The 14,597-nt window shown below is 39.2% G+C and overlaps 1 protein-coding gene across 1 annotated transcript in view; it reads right to left on the bottom strand.

The window, feature by feature from the left end:
• The window catches only part of Ccdc141 (coiled-coil domain containing 141), a 157,260-nt gene that overhangs the window by 96,821 nt on the left and 45,842 nt on the right, over positions 1-14,597 (bottom strand). The window contains 1 exon segment of the mRNA XM_028880586.2: positions 2,519-2,635. Within this exon segment, the coding sequence (XP_028736419.1) occupies positions 2,519-2,635 (117 nt within the window).

Below are 14,597 nucleotides of genomic sequence, written 5' to 3' on the forward strand. Positions count from 1 at the left end.
TGGCTTGACCTTTGGAGAAGTCCTTGACTTTTCCAAGTAGTGGCTTTTGTGATAGTAGCTGAATTCCATTATGTTTTCCTGCGACTTGCAGCCCTGCAATAATGACCCATGTGGTAAGATATGTCCATGGGTGCAACAGTTGTATGAATGTTGTTAAATCCAACCACTTCCTGATTGGATTTAAGGCCAACTCTTTAAGAGGAAGCGCATGCCTGTTACTGCAAATTTGGCCAAGAATCCAGGGTTTGGGGAGCTTACAAACACCAAGGGTAGATTTACTACTAGTACTTTATAAAGTGGTAGAGTTTCAAACTGACCTCTAAACTTGTTTCTTTCTACCTCTAGGTGAATACAGTTTGTGCAGTGGATGGCACAAAACTTTCAGCTGCTCCAGGGGCTTCAGCTTGGTTTGGTCTTACTGTTGACACTCTCTACTCAAATTTCCTTCTGTCCATCCTTATGTTTACCCATCTTCACCTGCCAGCCAGCCAGCCATTCCTTCATCTGGACCGAGTCCTGACCTTCTCGCTCTGAAGTTGAACTCAACTCTATAGCTTCTCTCTCAACCCTGTGACCTTGCAGTGGCTTGACTCAGTCAACACAGTTTCTCCAGCTCAGCTGGATCCATGATCTTATCTGTACAGATTCTTGTAGCCCTGTCAGTTTCTTAGTTTTGGCCTCTTGGGCCTCTTTCAATCTCTTTGAAACCCCTGCTTTAACCCTTTGTAGCCATTCCATAACAAATATATATATATATAAAATATTCAAACACATACATACATGCATATATGAGGATATATATACACATATATATACTATTGATATGTAGTGTGATGTGATCTGAGAATTAATGTTAGTAATTAAATTAGAATATTTATCTTAGTTGAAGGAAAGTGGGAATATCTGGCAAATTGCTGCCTTTGAAATTGCTGCAGCTTGTCAATTTATTTTTATTCAATAAATTCTGACATTGTGGAAAGACACAGATATGTTCATCTGTTTCTGACACAGCACACTCATGACACTTTTCTTCTTATATACCCCAAAGTTTCAAATGTGAACCATAAACAACATCAGACACAGTTTTCTCCTAGAACCAAGGTCATGTGTTAACCAAGACTCAAGTCCAAACCATCCTCAGGCTGTAAGGAAACAGAATCACTTCACATGTAAAGTCACCGAATCCAGGCATGTCTAAACTTAGGTGAGCATGCTTTTTTCTTTGTGTTTAAAGACTCTATCCTAAGCAATTTGAATCATTCCTGGTGCTTAATGTATGAGGATACTGATAGAATCATTCTTACCGATAAAGTCTAAGTTTGATAAACATAGAATTAATGTATGACTTCAATGAAAAGCTGTGACATGCAACTAAAGCTGAAAGTTTTAAAGACATTTTAAAAACTGAGCAGTTGTTATGGAGCCAACTGTCTTTTGTAACACGTTTTAACAAGCAGTTAAATACTGAAGTCCTACTACAGCATTCAAACACAAGCAAAAAGTTAACACTCCCAAGAATGCTGTGGTCCTTAGACTATTTAAGCTTAAATCAATGCAATATCTCCCCCAAGCCTTCCGTGAACTCTCAGATGAGTATTTGGTTGGGCTTCCTTGCTGTCGGCTACCAACTAGCAAGTGTTGTACAACTTTCATGTCTTCACTTAACCTTTAACTACTAACCACCCAAGATGCTCCAGGTACGGTGACAGGATTCTCTGTACCCAGTCTCCATGATAAGCTTTAGTCCTCTACAGATCACTACAGGTGACCACAGGGCTGGGAGCCAGGGTTTCTGGCAGAGCAGGGGAATGTGAACAAGTGAGGAAGTGATGAATATGAGAACAGTGCTCAAGCCAAGTCCAGAAATCGGCAAGGCGATGATGTGGTGCCCCCGATGACAGCAAAACAGAACCCACCAAACCAGCAAAGAGCCATTCTTTAGAAATATAGTGAAGCATGATCTCAAAGAGCCGGGACCTTGAATTAGACAGAATTGAATTTCAACTCTGCCGTGGATAAGACACTACTTTGATGAAGTGACTTTCTATCCCCAAGCCTCTGATTTGTTTCAGTCAATTTATTTAAAAAAAAAAAAAAAAAAAAAAAAAAAAAAAAAAGATCAAATTCTTAGGAGTTTTGTTGTGATCATTTAAATTAAATTTCTCATACTCAGAGGAATGTTGGGTAGACAGTAATTATGATGACTGTGTGTGTGTGTGTGTGTGTGTGTGTGTGTGTGTGTGAGAGAGAGAGAGAGAGAGAGAGAGAGAAGAGAGAGAGAGGAGAGAGAGAACAACAATAACAACAACAATAGCAGAAACAACAACAAGCTGTCCTACTCTGACTCTGGAAGTCAGTGAGCAGTAGTATTACCTAATTCTCTAATGATCGTTTCTATGAAATCAGTGGATTATTCAAAGCGAAGGGTTCTTTCTTTGGCCCCCCTATGAATTGCTGATTCAAGCATATTTCAAGAGAAACACTGTTTGCATTTTCCACTTACTTTAATGTATCTTACCTTAGCTCTGACTCCCAGGTCCTCGTGCTTACGGATTAGCTCCTTGTTGTCGGAAAGTGACGAACCCAGACTCTGTTCCCGCAGATCTCTGATCATCTTCTGAAACCAACAAGTAACCTGGGAGAGAGGTGAGAAGAAAGGGCCAGTGCTCAGATGGTTGGGATGAAGGACTAGAACTCAGAAATAATTCTGCGACATTTCACAACAAAGTACTTCAATTTCTTTCTACATAAAGTAATTTATATATGAAGTTAAAATCATCTAGATTTTTAATGTTCTCTTTATTTCAGCCTACAAATTATTAAGAGAAAAAAGACAAAACAATCCCAGAAAAGCATAGGGATCATGTAGCAGCTACGTGGATTATAAAGAGTGAGGAAAATGATCAGAATCTTCTCCAAAACAGCAACAATGCATTCCCATGCAATTCATAAATCTTGCTTTCTTTTCAAATATAACTTTCTTTCTATATATAAAGATGAATCTAAATAAAGTTACATCAACCCAGTTAAAGATTTTGAACAGCATATGTGGAATTATATTTCCTACCACAAAAAAAGAAAATACAAAGTATCTTTTACTGTCACTAATAGAAATCCGTATTAAGAAACTAAATGGAAAAGGGACTTGAATTAGACAGAATTGAATTTCAACTCTGCCATGGATAAGACACTACTTTGATGAAGTGACCTTCTATCCCCAAGCCTCTGACTTTATAAGAATATGATTCAGTTTCATGTATTGCTGATTCATGCCACATGCTGTGTAGTGTCAAAACAATGAATATCATGGAACTTGAAAACAGCAATAAATATTTTTCTTACTTTAATTTTTCCATTTTTAAACTTTGGGGGAGTATGGATATTGAACCCAGGGTCTCACACAAACCAAACAAGCATTCTACCACTAACTAAGTCCCTGAAATGTTGCATTTTCAGAAATGTCAATTTTTAAGAGACACCATAACTTGAAGTTGTAGTCAGAAGTTTTCCTGTGTCCCACCTGGTCCCACAGCCGCATGGACAAGTAAACATATAGAAGCTTGCATTACTTACAAACTGTATGGCCTAATGACTCAAGCTTCTCGATAGCTAGCTCCTATAACTTAACCCATTTCTATTAATCTATAAGTTGCCACATGACTGTGGCTTAAAGGTACTGTCCCATCTTGCTTCTCCTGGCAGCAGCTGGTATCTCTTCTACCTTTCTTTTTTTCTTCCTCTCTCTCCAGTTGGATGTACAGCCTAACCTTAGTCTGCCTCACTATTGGCCAAACAGCTTTATTTATCAACCAATAAGAGTAACACATATTCATAACATACAGAAAGACATCCCACAGTATGACGTGAGACTTCTGACTTAAGACTCCTGTACACAGGACCCTCATATCCATTAAATGGATTACAGCTAGATTTGTATGATCTGCTTCTGTATAGTATTATCCCCTGAATCATCCCATAATGATTAGTTTTTAAGAGGCTGCACTATAAACTAGATATTTTGCTAGTTGAGTTGAGAACATCTTTGTTTTTCTCAATAAGTCCATAACAAGAGCAATATAACCATATGAATGTAGAGAAAAAGTAAATGAATTTGGAGAGATGAAGCAGTTTATCCAGGGACAGATGGTAAGCATCAGAGGAGAGGTCTGCCCCAAGTGTACATGATTCCAAAATCCATGCTCTTCTCTTGTGCCCTGCACCACAGTCCTGCAACCCACAGCCTTCCAGCCTTGTTGTCTGGGGAAGCTGCTGCCAAACCTCAAGAATGAAAATTGGCAGCCTGTTCAAAATGATGGGCGCAGCCAAGATTCATACTGTGTCTTTCTGCAGCCTGTTATCTTGTCTACAACAGCAATGGGCTTTCTTCCAACTCCCATAACAGGAAGAAAACCATGAAGCAGGAAGCTAAGGAAAAGGCTGTTAGGTCTGAAGTCCCAAACTGAAAATGTCCCTCACACACCCAATGGCAGAGGTAGAGGCTCATCTAAAATAAGGTACCCTGGGCCACCATGGAGATGGTGAGGCAAAGCTGATCTTGAAAGAAGGTTTGAACCAACTCAGCATTTTCTCAGCATAAAATAGACAATAAGTTAGGAGGTAATAGGGTTTCTGCAGTTTGCCAAAGTTTTAGCCTTTTTATCAATGCAAACAAACACATTGACCCTGTAGCTATTTTTATGTGAAATACACCTTCTTTGTAATATTGGTAAACTATGTGATATATGTGATATTTGATATATTTCACATGATCTGTCTATCTACAATAAGGAACTATAAATCTATATTGTAAATGTACATATATTATAAATATGTAGGTATATACTTACAATTCCTTAAAGCCATTTTTTTCTGGTATCCAATTAGAACCAGATGGTAAGTATGGTGTACATATGAAGACACACAGAGAGCACTGAATTAAGAACAATAAAATTTATTTTACTTTTTTATAAAGTAATTTCTCATGACAGTACCAGTGAGTGCTTACAGACATGTGACTAGAGGGGTGATTGGAGGGTTTTCCTCAAAGAGATGATGAATATAACTAACTCTCAGAGGTTATTTAGTTAAGCAATGGAGTGAGTGTTTTCTATTCCTAGCTAAAGTTGGGGTGGGGGCAGACATCTCAAGAATGTTTTATCATGGGGCAGCTAATATGAAAGCTGAGTGAATGAAGCATGGATGGAAACAGCTGTTCACTAATCTCCCTAAACAGGTGAGAAGCCTGAATCCTCAGATAATCCTATTTAATTTGTGAGTCAAAAACTTGTCACCTAACACACGCCAGAGATGATGAAAGCTAGGAGGGAGTGACTGCTGGTTTTTTGCTGTTGTTTGTTTTGTTTTTGACACGGCACCTTCCCATATAGCTCTAGTTGGCCTGGAACTTGATATGTAGCCCAGGTGGGCTTCCAACTTGAAGATTTTGCCAGCCTCTGCTCCCCAAGTACTGGGATTAAAGTTGTGCACCGCTGCACCAGCTGGTTTTTATTTTAAATGGTATTGACTGACGTCATCCTGTAGATTTGCCTGACATTATTTCAGCCCTCAGTGCTACATTTCCTACTGAGCAATGCCTTATAGGTAGAAAATTGTGATGATATTCCATAGCTTTCATCCATGTATCTGCCTTTTAAAGCATGTGACTCTAGATCTACACTTTTTTTTCCTAACAAGATGCATTTCAGGAAGAAACACAAACCAGTTGGTATGAATGTTTGAAGTGAGTAGATCATTGTTAGCATATTACACCTCATCATGAGGCATTCAGACAGAAGAGTAGCCTCCTGGATCAGGTTTACCACCTGTGCTGTGGGATACATACAAAACAGGCTTAGAGTCCTTCTCGGGCTAAAACAAGACACTCTAAATAACCACTAGAGAATCCACCACAATACTCTGATACTTATTCAATCATTCATTACATCCCACAAGTCGTTACTACAGACAGCTGCACAGCTATTCCAAGGGTTCTTTTTATAAGCTTTTAAATTGCATCAGTTGCTGTCCAAAGAGCCTGAGTGATGAGTGCAGCTAATAGGCACCTCTGTAGAATAGTGCCACAAAAGAGGCATGAGGGAAGGAAGAGAGAACAAAAAACACTCAGAGAACACACTGGAAATTGGTTCTGAGTATCAGTCAGTAGGATACGGGGAGAAATGAAAACTTTTCCTCATCCTTCTCAGTCCCTACCATCTAGCTTGATTCAACTGATGTACTTATGATCGCTCGGATGGTTATCATGGCTTCTATGTCTTCAGAGGAGGCAGGATTAAATCAGAGACTATATAGGGCAGATCTTTTGGGTGGCTGAGATAGCCATAAGGAGATGAGGAGAGACAGAAAGAAGGAAGAAAGAAAGAAAGAAAAAAAGAAGAAAAAAAAAAAAAAAAAAAAAAAAAAAAAAAAAAAAAAAAAAAAAAAAAAAAAAAAAGAAAGAAAGAAAGAAAAAGAAAGAAAGAAAGAAAGAAAGAAAGAATGAATGAATTGGGATATTAATAAAAATTAAGAATTATCTAGAAAATTGAAGAAGTCAGAAAAATTCTGCCAAGTAGACTTGCACTGCCCAGTAGAGTAGCCACCACCAGCATATTAGCTGGACTATGATTAGTCTAACCTGAAAAGTTCTATCACTATGAATATAAACTGCATATCAGAAATTGTGGGCTTTCCGTATTTTAAAAAGTGCAAATATCTCTTTGGAATTTTGTGTACAGTATCATCAAAATTATATTTGGATATGTTGAGTTAAATAATAGATATTATTTTTCACTTGTTATGTGACTTCTTAAAGCCTTTTTTTACTCCTCTAATGGCCACCGGGATATTTAAAATCATGTGTATCCATTGCATTATATTTCCTTTGGCTGGCTATGCTAGTCAAGGGAATTCGAAATATCTTTGGTTGTTAAATCTAAATTTGAAGACTGACTCAGATTTAACTAGGGGGAGTTTAAATAGCAGAACCAGGAAGGGTGGAGTGAAGTATCAGTCAGCAAACATTTGGGGACTTCCAGATGGGGGTGAGGAAGAATTTCTGGGGAGCCTTCTGCAGAAGTTGAGCTCATCAGCTAAGCATTGGAAGATGGCTTTTTAGGGACAGCAGAAGCAGCAGAGATGTTCATCGGCTTAAAAAAAAAATCCATTCTTTGATTGGAGGAGGTGTGGTGCTTTACAGTGGGGAACCGAAGGTGTGCGAGCATTGAAGGAAGGAGGAATGGACCAGACTCAAAGGGAAGCTGAAGAATGCTGTAAGTGTCTGCAAGCCTTGGACATGGGAGGGCTAGTATCAATCGAACACTCTCCCAAGCACTCCTACCAAAAGAAACAAAGAAAGAAAGTGAAGAGAAGAGGGTGGTGAACTTCCCAGAGCTTCTCTATGTACCTTGTAATGTTAACTCAGCCAGTGTCCACCTTCTTCCTGCACTGAGACAACAAATGATGAAATAGACATGAGACTGTAAGGTTATATATGCCCAAGTTTATATAGCCAGCAAAGAAGAAAGTCAGTTGGGAGCAGTTAAGGCCGTGGTCAGACTCCATGCTTCCTGATCCAGTACTTACCTTTCCTTCCCATCCCATCCTGCTACTGAAACAAAGGATTCTGGAGAAGCCTGTGTTTGTGAACATTCTTAAAACAAAACCTGTTAGGCAGGGCTGGGGTCATAGGGTCTGATTCTAACATGAAAGTACCATCGGGGGCTCAACAGAAACTACAGTTAGGGGAGATCACAGAAGCGTGAGGCAAACTGTCAGAGACAGTGAGGACGAGACAGCCGTGGGCAGAGGTGACAGACAGCACGCAGACTTGAGAATTCTATTTTGCAAACGATTCACAGTCTAAAACATGGCAGACACACGCAGCAGACAATGTTCCGTGGTGAAGGTCAAAGATGAAAAGGTCTGCAGCAAAGCAGGGGGAGGGCTGTGAAATCCAGAAGCCCTGCACTACACTGCCATGAGCCGTGTTCCTCCCCTCGACAATTTGTCCTCCAAACTGAGATGAGGTTTATCTTTATTTAAAACTATTCTAGGAGAGACAAGCAAGCAAAAAGAAATTCCAACCATCTTAACAGAAATGCATGTAAAAAATAATAATGTCTTCAAATTATTTTGGTTTTCTCTTCCTTGTACAGTACAGTTCTTGGCACAGAACCAGTTACTGTTAAGACAAAAAAAAAAAAACTTTAAAAAAATGATGAAGAATAAAAAGTGCATCACTGTTTATCTTCCTCATTCCAAGCATTTTTGACAGTTCCTATCCAACTGTCAGAAATGCCATATTTGCAATTATAGTCAGTGTCACAGTTTTAATGTTTACTTTGATTTTTCTTTCTTTTGCTTATAGCAGAGAAAGCTATAATGGTCTTTATCTTGTATTAGGCAGTCTGGTCCAATGTGCTCTGTGCTTAATGAGAATAGAGAAATCTGCCTGCCCCGTAAGATGGTGATGTGTGTTAGAAGAGGTGATAGAGCCAGAGAAACCCACCTGTCCTGTCAGGTGTGATATATGTTAGAAGAGGTGAAAGAGCCAGAGTGCTGATTCTGCACCATGGGGTTTGGGAGTTGAAGAATCATTGCTATAACAATGAGTCACCTGGCCTCAACTGGCTTCTCTATATGTAGAGGATCATAACTATGTGTGCAAACAGTCTCACCTCCACTTGTAACTGTGTTTTGGCCAACCACAAGAAGCCAACCATTCAACCATTCAAATAAGACAGACATGAGTGTGATAGTCCAGACATCTCTGTAGAAGATCTTGCATTTTCTACAGGTCACTTTTTTCCCTTGGCTATAAATAAAACCTGCCCATGCAGCAGAACGAGATAGTCTCAACTGCTTTTTCCCAATTGTGCCTGATTGTGGAATCACCATGAAACCAATTATGACATTCAAAACTAGATTTGGTGCAATGCCCTCTTCTAACATCGCTAAGATTATATTGAGTTTCTATTTTTTAGAAACATTTTTGGACTGATATAATTATTGGACCTGTCATCTGGAGGTCTAGTTTCAGGTTTAAGGAGGACAAAAGTCACATTTTCTTTTGCAGAATTTGGAAGCCTTTCTTGAATTACTGAAGTCAGCAGGAAACTATCACTATATCCCCAGATCATCAAATCTTAGAAATCTGTTGATAGGTGGCAGACAGTTGGACTGTTTGTCACCAGAAAATCTGATTACTTTATAAGCAGCTTCACAGATAGATAATCCTGTCTAAAATTGAAACTAAAACGCCATCTACTTGATTATTCTGTTTATATTAGCATATAATGTCATTTCACATCTGTATCTCAAAAATGACACTAAGGGCCCCTTCCTTTTCTACATTGCCCTCAAATTGTGTGTGTGTGTGTGTGTTTGTTTGTTTTTTGTTTTTAGGCAGGTTCTTTAGCTCCACCTACTTGAGAGCAGGAAGCTGCTTAGTCCAGTGAGTAAAAAGACTCTAGACATGAATTGTATTTCCAATATTGCCTCTAGCTCATTGTGGGAAAATTCTGAGAAATGGAAAGAACTCTTTATTCAAGACAGGGAGCAGAGTCCTATGCAGTATTAATCACAGTGCAAAAGGTATCTAAGGCATCAGCATTCCAGATACAACTTAGTAGCACTCTGCTGGATCGTTTACATCAACTTGACACAAGCTATTGTCATCTGAGAGGAGGAATCCCTCAATTAAAAAAAAAATGGCTCCATGTGATTGGGCTGCATGTCAGCCTGTAGAGCATTTTCTTAGTTACTTGATGGGGGGGGGAATCCACTGTGGGTGTTGCCATCCCTGGGCTGGTGGTCTTGGGTTCTGTAAGAAAGCACGCTGAGCAAGCCATGGGGAGCAAGCCAGTAAGCAAAATCCTCCATAGCCTCTGCAGCAGCTCCTGCCTTGAACTAGCCAGGGCAATGCTGGAGAGCTCACCCTCCTGGCCAAGATGGGAGAGCTGGCAGGTTGACCAGCTCTACAACTACCCAGGTCCAGACCCAGGTTCATTCCCAGTAGGTGAAACAGTGTGTGAAGGATTAGGAAGTGTGATCTTGTTGGAGGTGGTTTACCACTGGGGATAGGCTTTGAGTTTTCAAAAGCCAGGGCCAGGACCAGCCCTGTGGTCCTGTGGGTCAGATGTAAGCTCTCAGCTACTACTCCAACACCATTCCTGCCTGTGGCCACAATCCCTGCCATGATGGTCATGGACTCATCCTCTGAAACTGTAAGCAAGGCCCCAATTCAAGGCTTTCTTTTCTAAGTTTCCCTTGGTCATGATGTCTCTTCACAGCAATAGAAGTTGATTTTTAACTACTTCTCAGGGTGGGTTGACTTTGTCCTGAGCTGGATACCCAGTGCATCTGTTCTCATGCCCACCGGAAGAGGCTAACTCCTCCAGCAGTTTAGACAGTTAGCTGGGATCTGGCTAAAGTGCAGCTGTGTGCCAGTGCTTAATACAGCTCAAAAATGACACACAGCGACATAGTGGACACTTGAGGATTTGCTGAATATTTATATATCGAATTGTGTTCTAAGAATTTTACATAATTGTGTTATATATTTTACATAAGTATGACTTTATTTTTATAACAAGTGAATAGATGGCTACCATTATTAGCCTCATTTTACACTAAGGAAAGTAAGACACAGAGGCTAATAACTGCTCAATAACCTTGGTAGTAAGTATGTAAGCCTGGATAGGTAACCATGCCTGCTGCACCAGATTCCCTGCACTGTGGCCCTTGCCCTGCAGGGCCACTGCAAGCAATGATGATTGGCATGCATCCTAATTAGCAAACTTGTCTATTACTTTCAGAATTGCAAGAATCTATAAACATTAAGAGACCCTGTATTTCCTGCTGACATGCCTGAGAAAGAATTCCAGACATAGCTAAGGTGTCAAAATAAAATTCTATGATAAGTTTTAAAATACATATGGATCATTATTTATGTCTGCTATTGGAACAAACTCACAGATTCCAATATCATCAAGCTAATTATAACCCTCCTCTGCTCCCCAACCCATTTTTTGCCTTATAGCAGACAGTGTTCAAAAGCTACATTTAAAGAAGGATTTTTTAAATTTTTTCTTAACCCTTCTTATGTTATCTCATATTAATTTAAGCTGGTCATTCATTCCGACTCCAAAGTAAATGAGAGAGGGGCAGCATGTACCAGAAAATACATACACAAGCAGAAGCATGTGTTTATATACACTAAAGTTTTGCAGATGCCTCAGAGACACAAGACTACAGCCATGGAAGCTAGACTTCTATGGGTCATTTCTGATGACATTTAGATATAGTTGACAGGAATATAGTGTTTGATGATGGTGTACACTCTACTCAAATTATGAACCATAAAACCCTCCCGGTGAATCCTGTTATTCTCCCCTCTGTAAAGGCATGTATACATACATAAATGTACATATACACATAGGTGAAACCATGCTAGTAAAGGCAGATGTCTGCCTCAGTTTTAATCCTCCTAGATGTCCTTGACATTGCCTTGCATAAAGAGGCCATGAATAACTTAGTTTTAATATATTTGTTTGCCTCACTTATGCCTGATTGGAACAATTGAGAAAAATTACATTCATAAATCTTCTTGCCAAGATAATTAATTATGCACAAAATACTCCAAGCTGCTTCTGATTTTCATTAATAAAGCATATTATCTGCAAACTAAGATGCTGCTCTAGCTGAAAAGAAAGAGCAGTTTGGTTGTCTGTCGGTCTGAAACACACGTGTGTTACTTTATGTAGGAAAACCAGTGGTGAAGGAAGAGCACTCTGTGAATACGCTTTCCAGATGATCACATCCCAAATAAGACAGAGAAACACTCCGTTTTCATTTACTGCTCTCTGTAAATAATGCACAGCGTTAGTGGCTAACATGCTGCTCATTACATTTCCTTCCCCAAAGAGAATTAACTGATCTTTTCAAAAGCATCGGGCCACAAACACTGAGAGTCACAGAAGTATCAATTGTCTCAAATAATCCTTGGGGGAGAAGATGCATCAGACATGCTGACATCCACATTAGTATTTATCCATAGTTTTCATTCTTATTCTTGATCTCATTTCCCTTCTTCTCAAGTGGTTAGAAGGACTGACAGAGCTGCTGTTTATTAATGTATCTGCTCATAGTCCTTTCACTCCATAAAATAAGCACAGAATGGACAAGCCTTCTCCTCCTATGAAGTGTGTCCACCATGTGCCAGAATTATCCGGTGGACTTTACAGGAATATCAGAGTCCTACCACAAATCACTAGCAATCTCTCTCAATCTGGTGTCTGTGCAGCCAATTTTATCACTGTATCATCCACAAAACTGTCAACATAACATCCAGAAAGTTGAAAATCTCATAAGAGAATTATACTATGTTAATGTCTAGTTAGACTGAAAATATTCACTTGTTTATATAACAATCAATGCTGCATGCTTAATTACTGTTTACAGCATCGAGAAACTGAAGAGACTCTACCTCCTCACCAATAAGACACTGTTTAAATTGTATTACAACCAATATCATAGATTCATCCAATTTCTTATTCTACTTTTGACCCAAGGATATGTCTATTATTTGGTCAAAGTCATAAAAGTCATTATTACAATATAGAATATATAAGTGAGCTGCTTTAGTTTTGCTTATATTTTTCTATATTTAATAAAAAAAATGTTCATGGCTGTGACTAGACCCATGCTAGAATAACAGTTCAAAAGTGGCAGCTGTATGTCACAGTAATCATCTGAGAGAACAGTGGGCCCCACACTTCCAACAAATGAGAATTATTATGTAATAAGCTAAGAAAATACTGTCTTTAAAAAAAAAACATGTAATTGAATGCCCATGAATGAGTATGGTTAGTAAGATGATAAAAGTGGCTTATTTGACTGTACTTTTATGAATCCAAAATAAGTAACAAGTTTGGCCTTCAATCCAAGACCAATCCTTACCTCAGCTGGGTGGCAGAGGTAATATGTTGGGCCTATTCTCTCCCTCTCGGGTACAATGACAGAAAGCACTGTTCTGATATGGCCGTCACTATGTGCCTGGGACTGTCCCAAGTACTTGACATTGAAGAGCTCACTTGGTCATAAGACTTGAGGCAATTACTATTATTACACACCTTTTTAGAGATAATAGAACTTCAGAGAATTTAAATAACTGCTCAGTTCCTCAGCTGATAAATGGTAGAGCCATAATTTAAACCCATCCAGAAGTCTGGCCTTAGGATGTGTGTTCTTGCAAGCACAAAGAATGATTATTATTAATTGCTCTTGCTGCTGTACTGCAGTTAGCAAGAGAAAATGCACCATGGACTGTTTTCAGAGTACAAGTCTACATTTTGTATTTAAGATGAAGACTATCTTACTCATCAATGAGGTATATATTTAAGCAGTATTTATTCTTATACAATAATCGTATCAGTTTGCTTCAGGACTGTTAGGAAGGGAGTACAAAGGAAAGCTCCATCACCTTCTCCATGAATGTATATGGCTGTATATGTAATGACTATGCCTAGAGGACATCCAACAATGAGGACCATCGGGGCCCCCAGCATGTATAGCATCACTAACACCAAACCTGGGGAAGGAATTCATGTTAGTTTAACCAAGTGGAGAAAGCTGTGTATGTTGATCATCTCTGAAGAGGATGGGTATTATACTATATGTTCATGCATGCTATTGCATTTTGTTATTAGAACAACTCTCTAAATTTGTATTATTCTCAGTTTAGAGATAAGGTCCCACAATGAAATACTACTATACACTTACTGGAAAGGCCAGAATTCAAAACTCAGAGAGAATCTACTGCAGGCAGAGATGTGGAACATAGCAATTTTGTTCATTGCTGGAGGGATGCACAGCTAACTTAGATGACAGTTAAACATATTCTAAGCACACTGTCCAACACATGCTCCTTGTTACTTATTCAAATGAGCTGAAATCTAGCTTGACACTAAAACCTACACATGGTTGTTTATTCACACTTGACAAAACCTGGAAGCAACTAAAATGCTCCTTAGCAACTGAACGGATGGGTAAACAGTTGTAATGGCAGACAATGGGATATTAGTCAGCCTTAGACAGACATGAGCTATCAAGCCACGCAAAGATAGGGAAGAAACTTAATTGCTTATTACTGGGTTGAAAGGTAAGTTTGTGTGAAAACTACACAATGGATGGTTCCAACAAGACTAAGTAAAACAGATCAGTGCACATGGCTGGGGAGGGAGGGATAAATGAGCAGAGAACAAAGGACTTGAGGGGGCAGTCAAGTTATTATGCATGGAATTATAATGACAGAGACCCACCATTATACATCTGTCCGCATTCACGAAATATACAACACTGAGACTGGACCCTAGTGAGTACCCTGGATGATAATGATGTCTTAATGTAAGAACATCAGCAGAACTAAAGTCCTCTTCGGGCAGAGGATGCTGATAACATGGTTGCTGTGGTGGGATGCATGGGAAATCTCTACTTTGTGCTCAATTTCCCTACCAACTGAAAACTTCCCTAAAAGATGAATGGTGTCTTTCCAAAAGCAACCTCCAAAAGCACCTCACTCTTTTAAACAAGACAGGGAG

This window comes from Peromyscus leucopus, chromosome 4 (assembly GCF_004664715.2).
Source record: "Peromyscus leucopus breed LL Stock chromosome 4, UCI_PerLeu_2.1, whole genome shotgun sequence".
NCBI classification, from domain to species: domain Eukaryota; kingdom Metazoa; phylum Chordata; class Mammalia; order Rodentia; family Cricetidae; genus Peromyscus; species Peromyscus leucopus.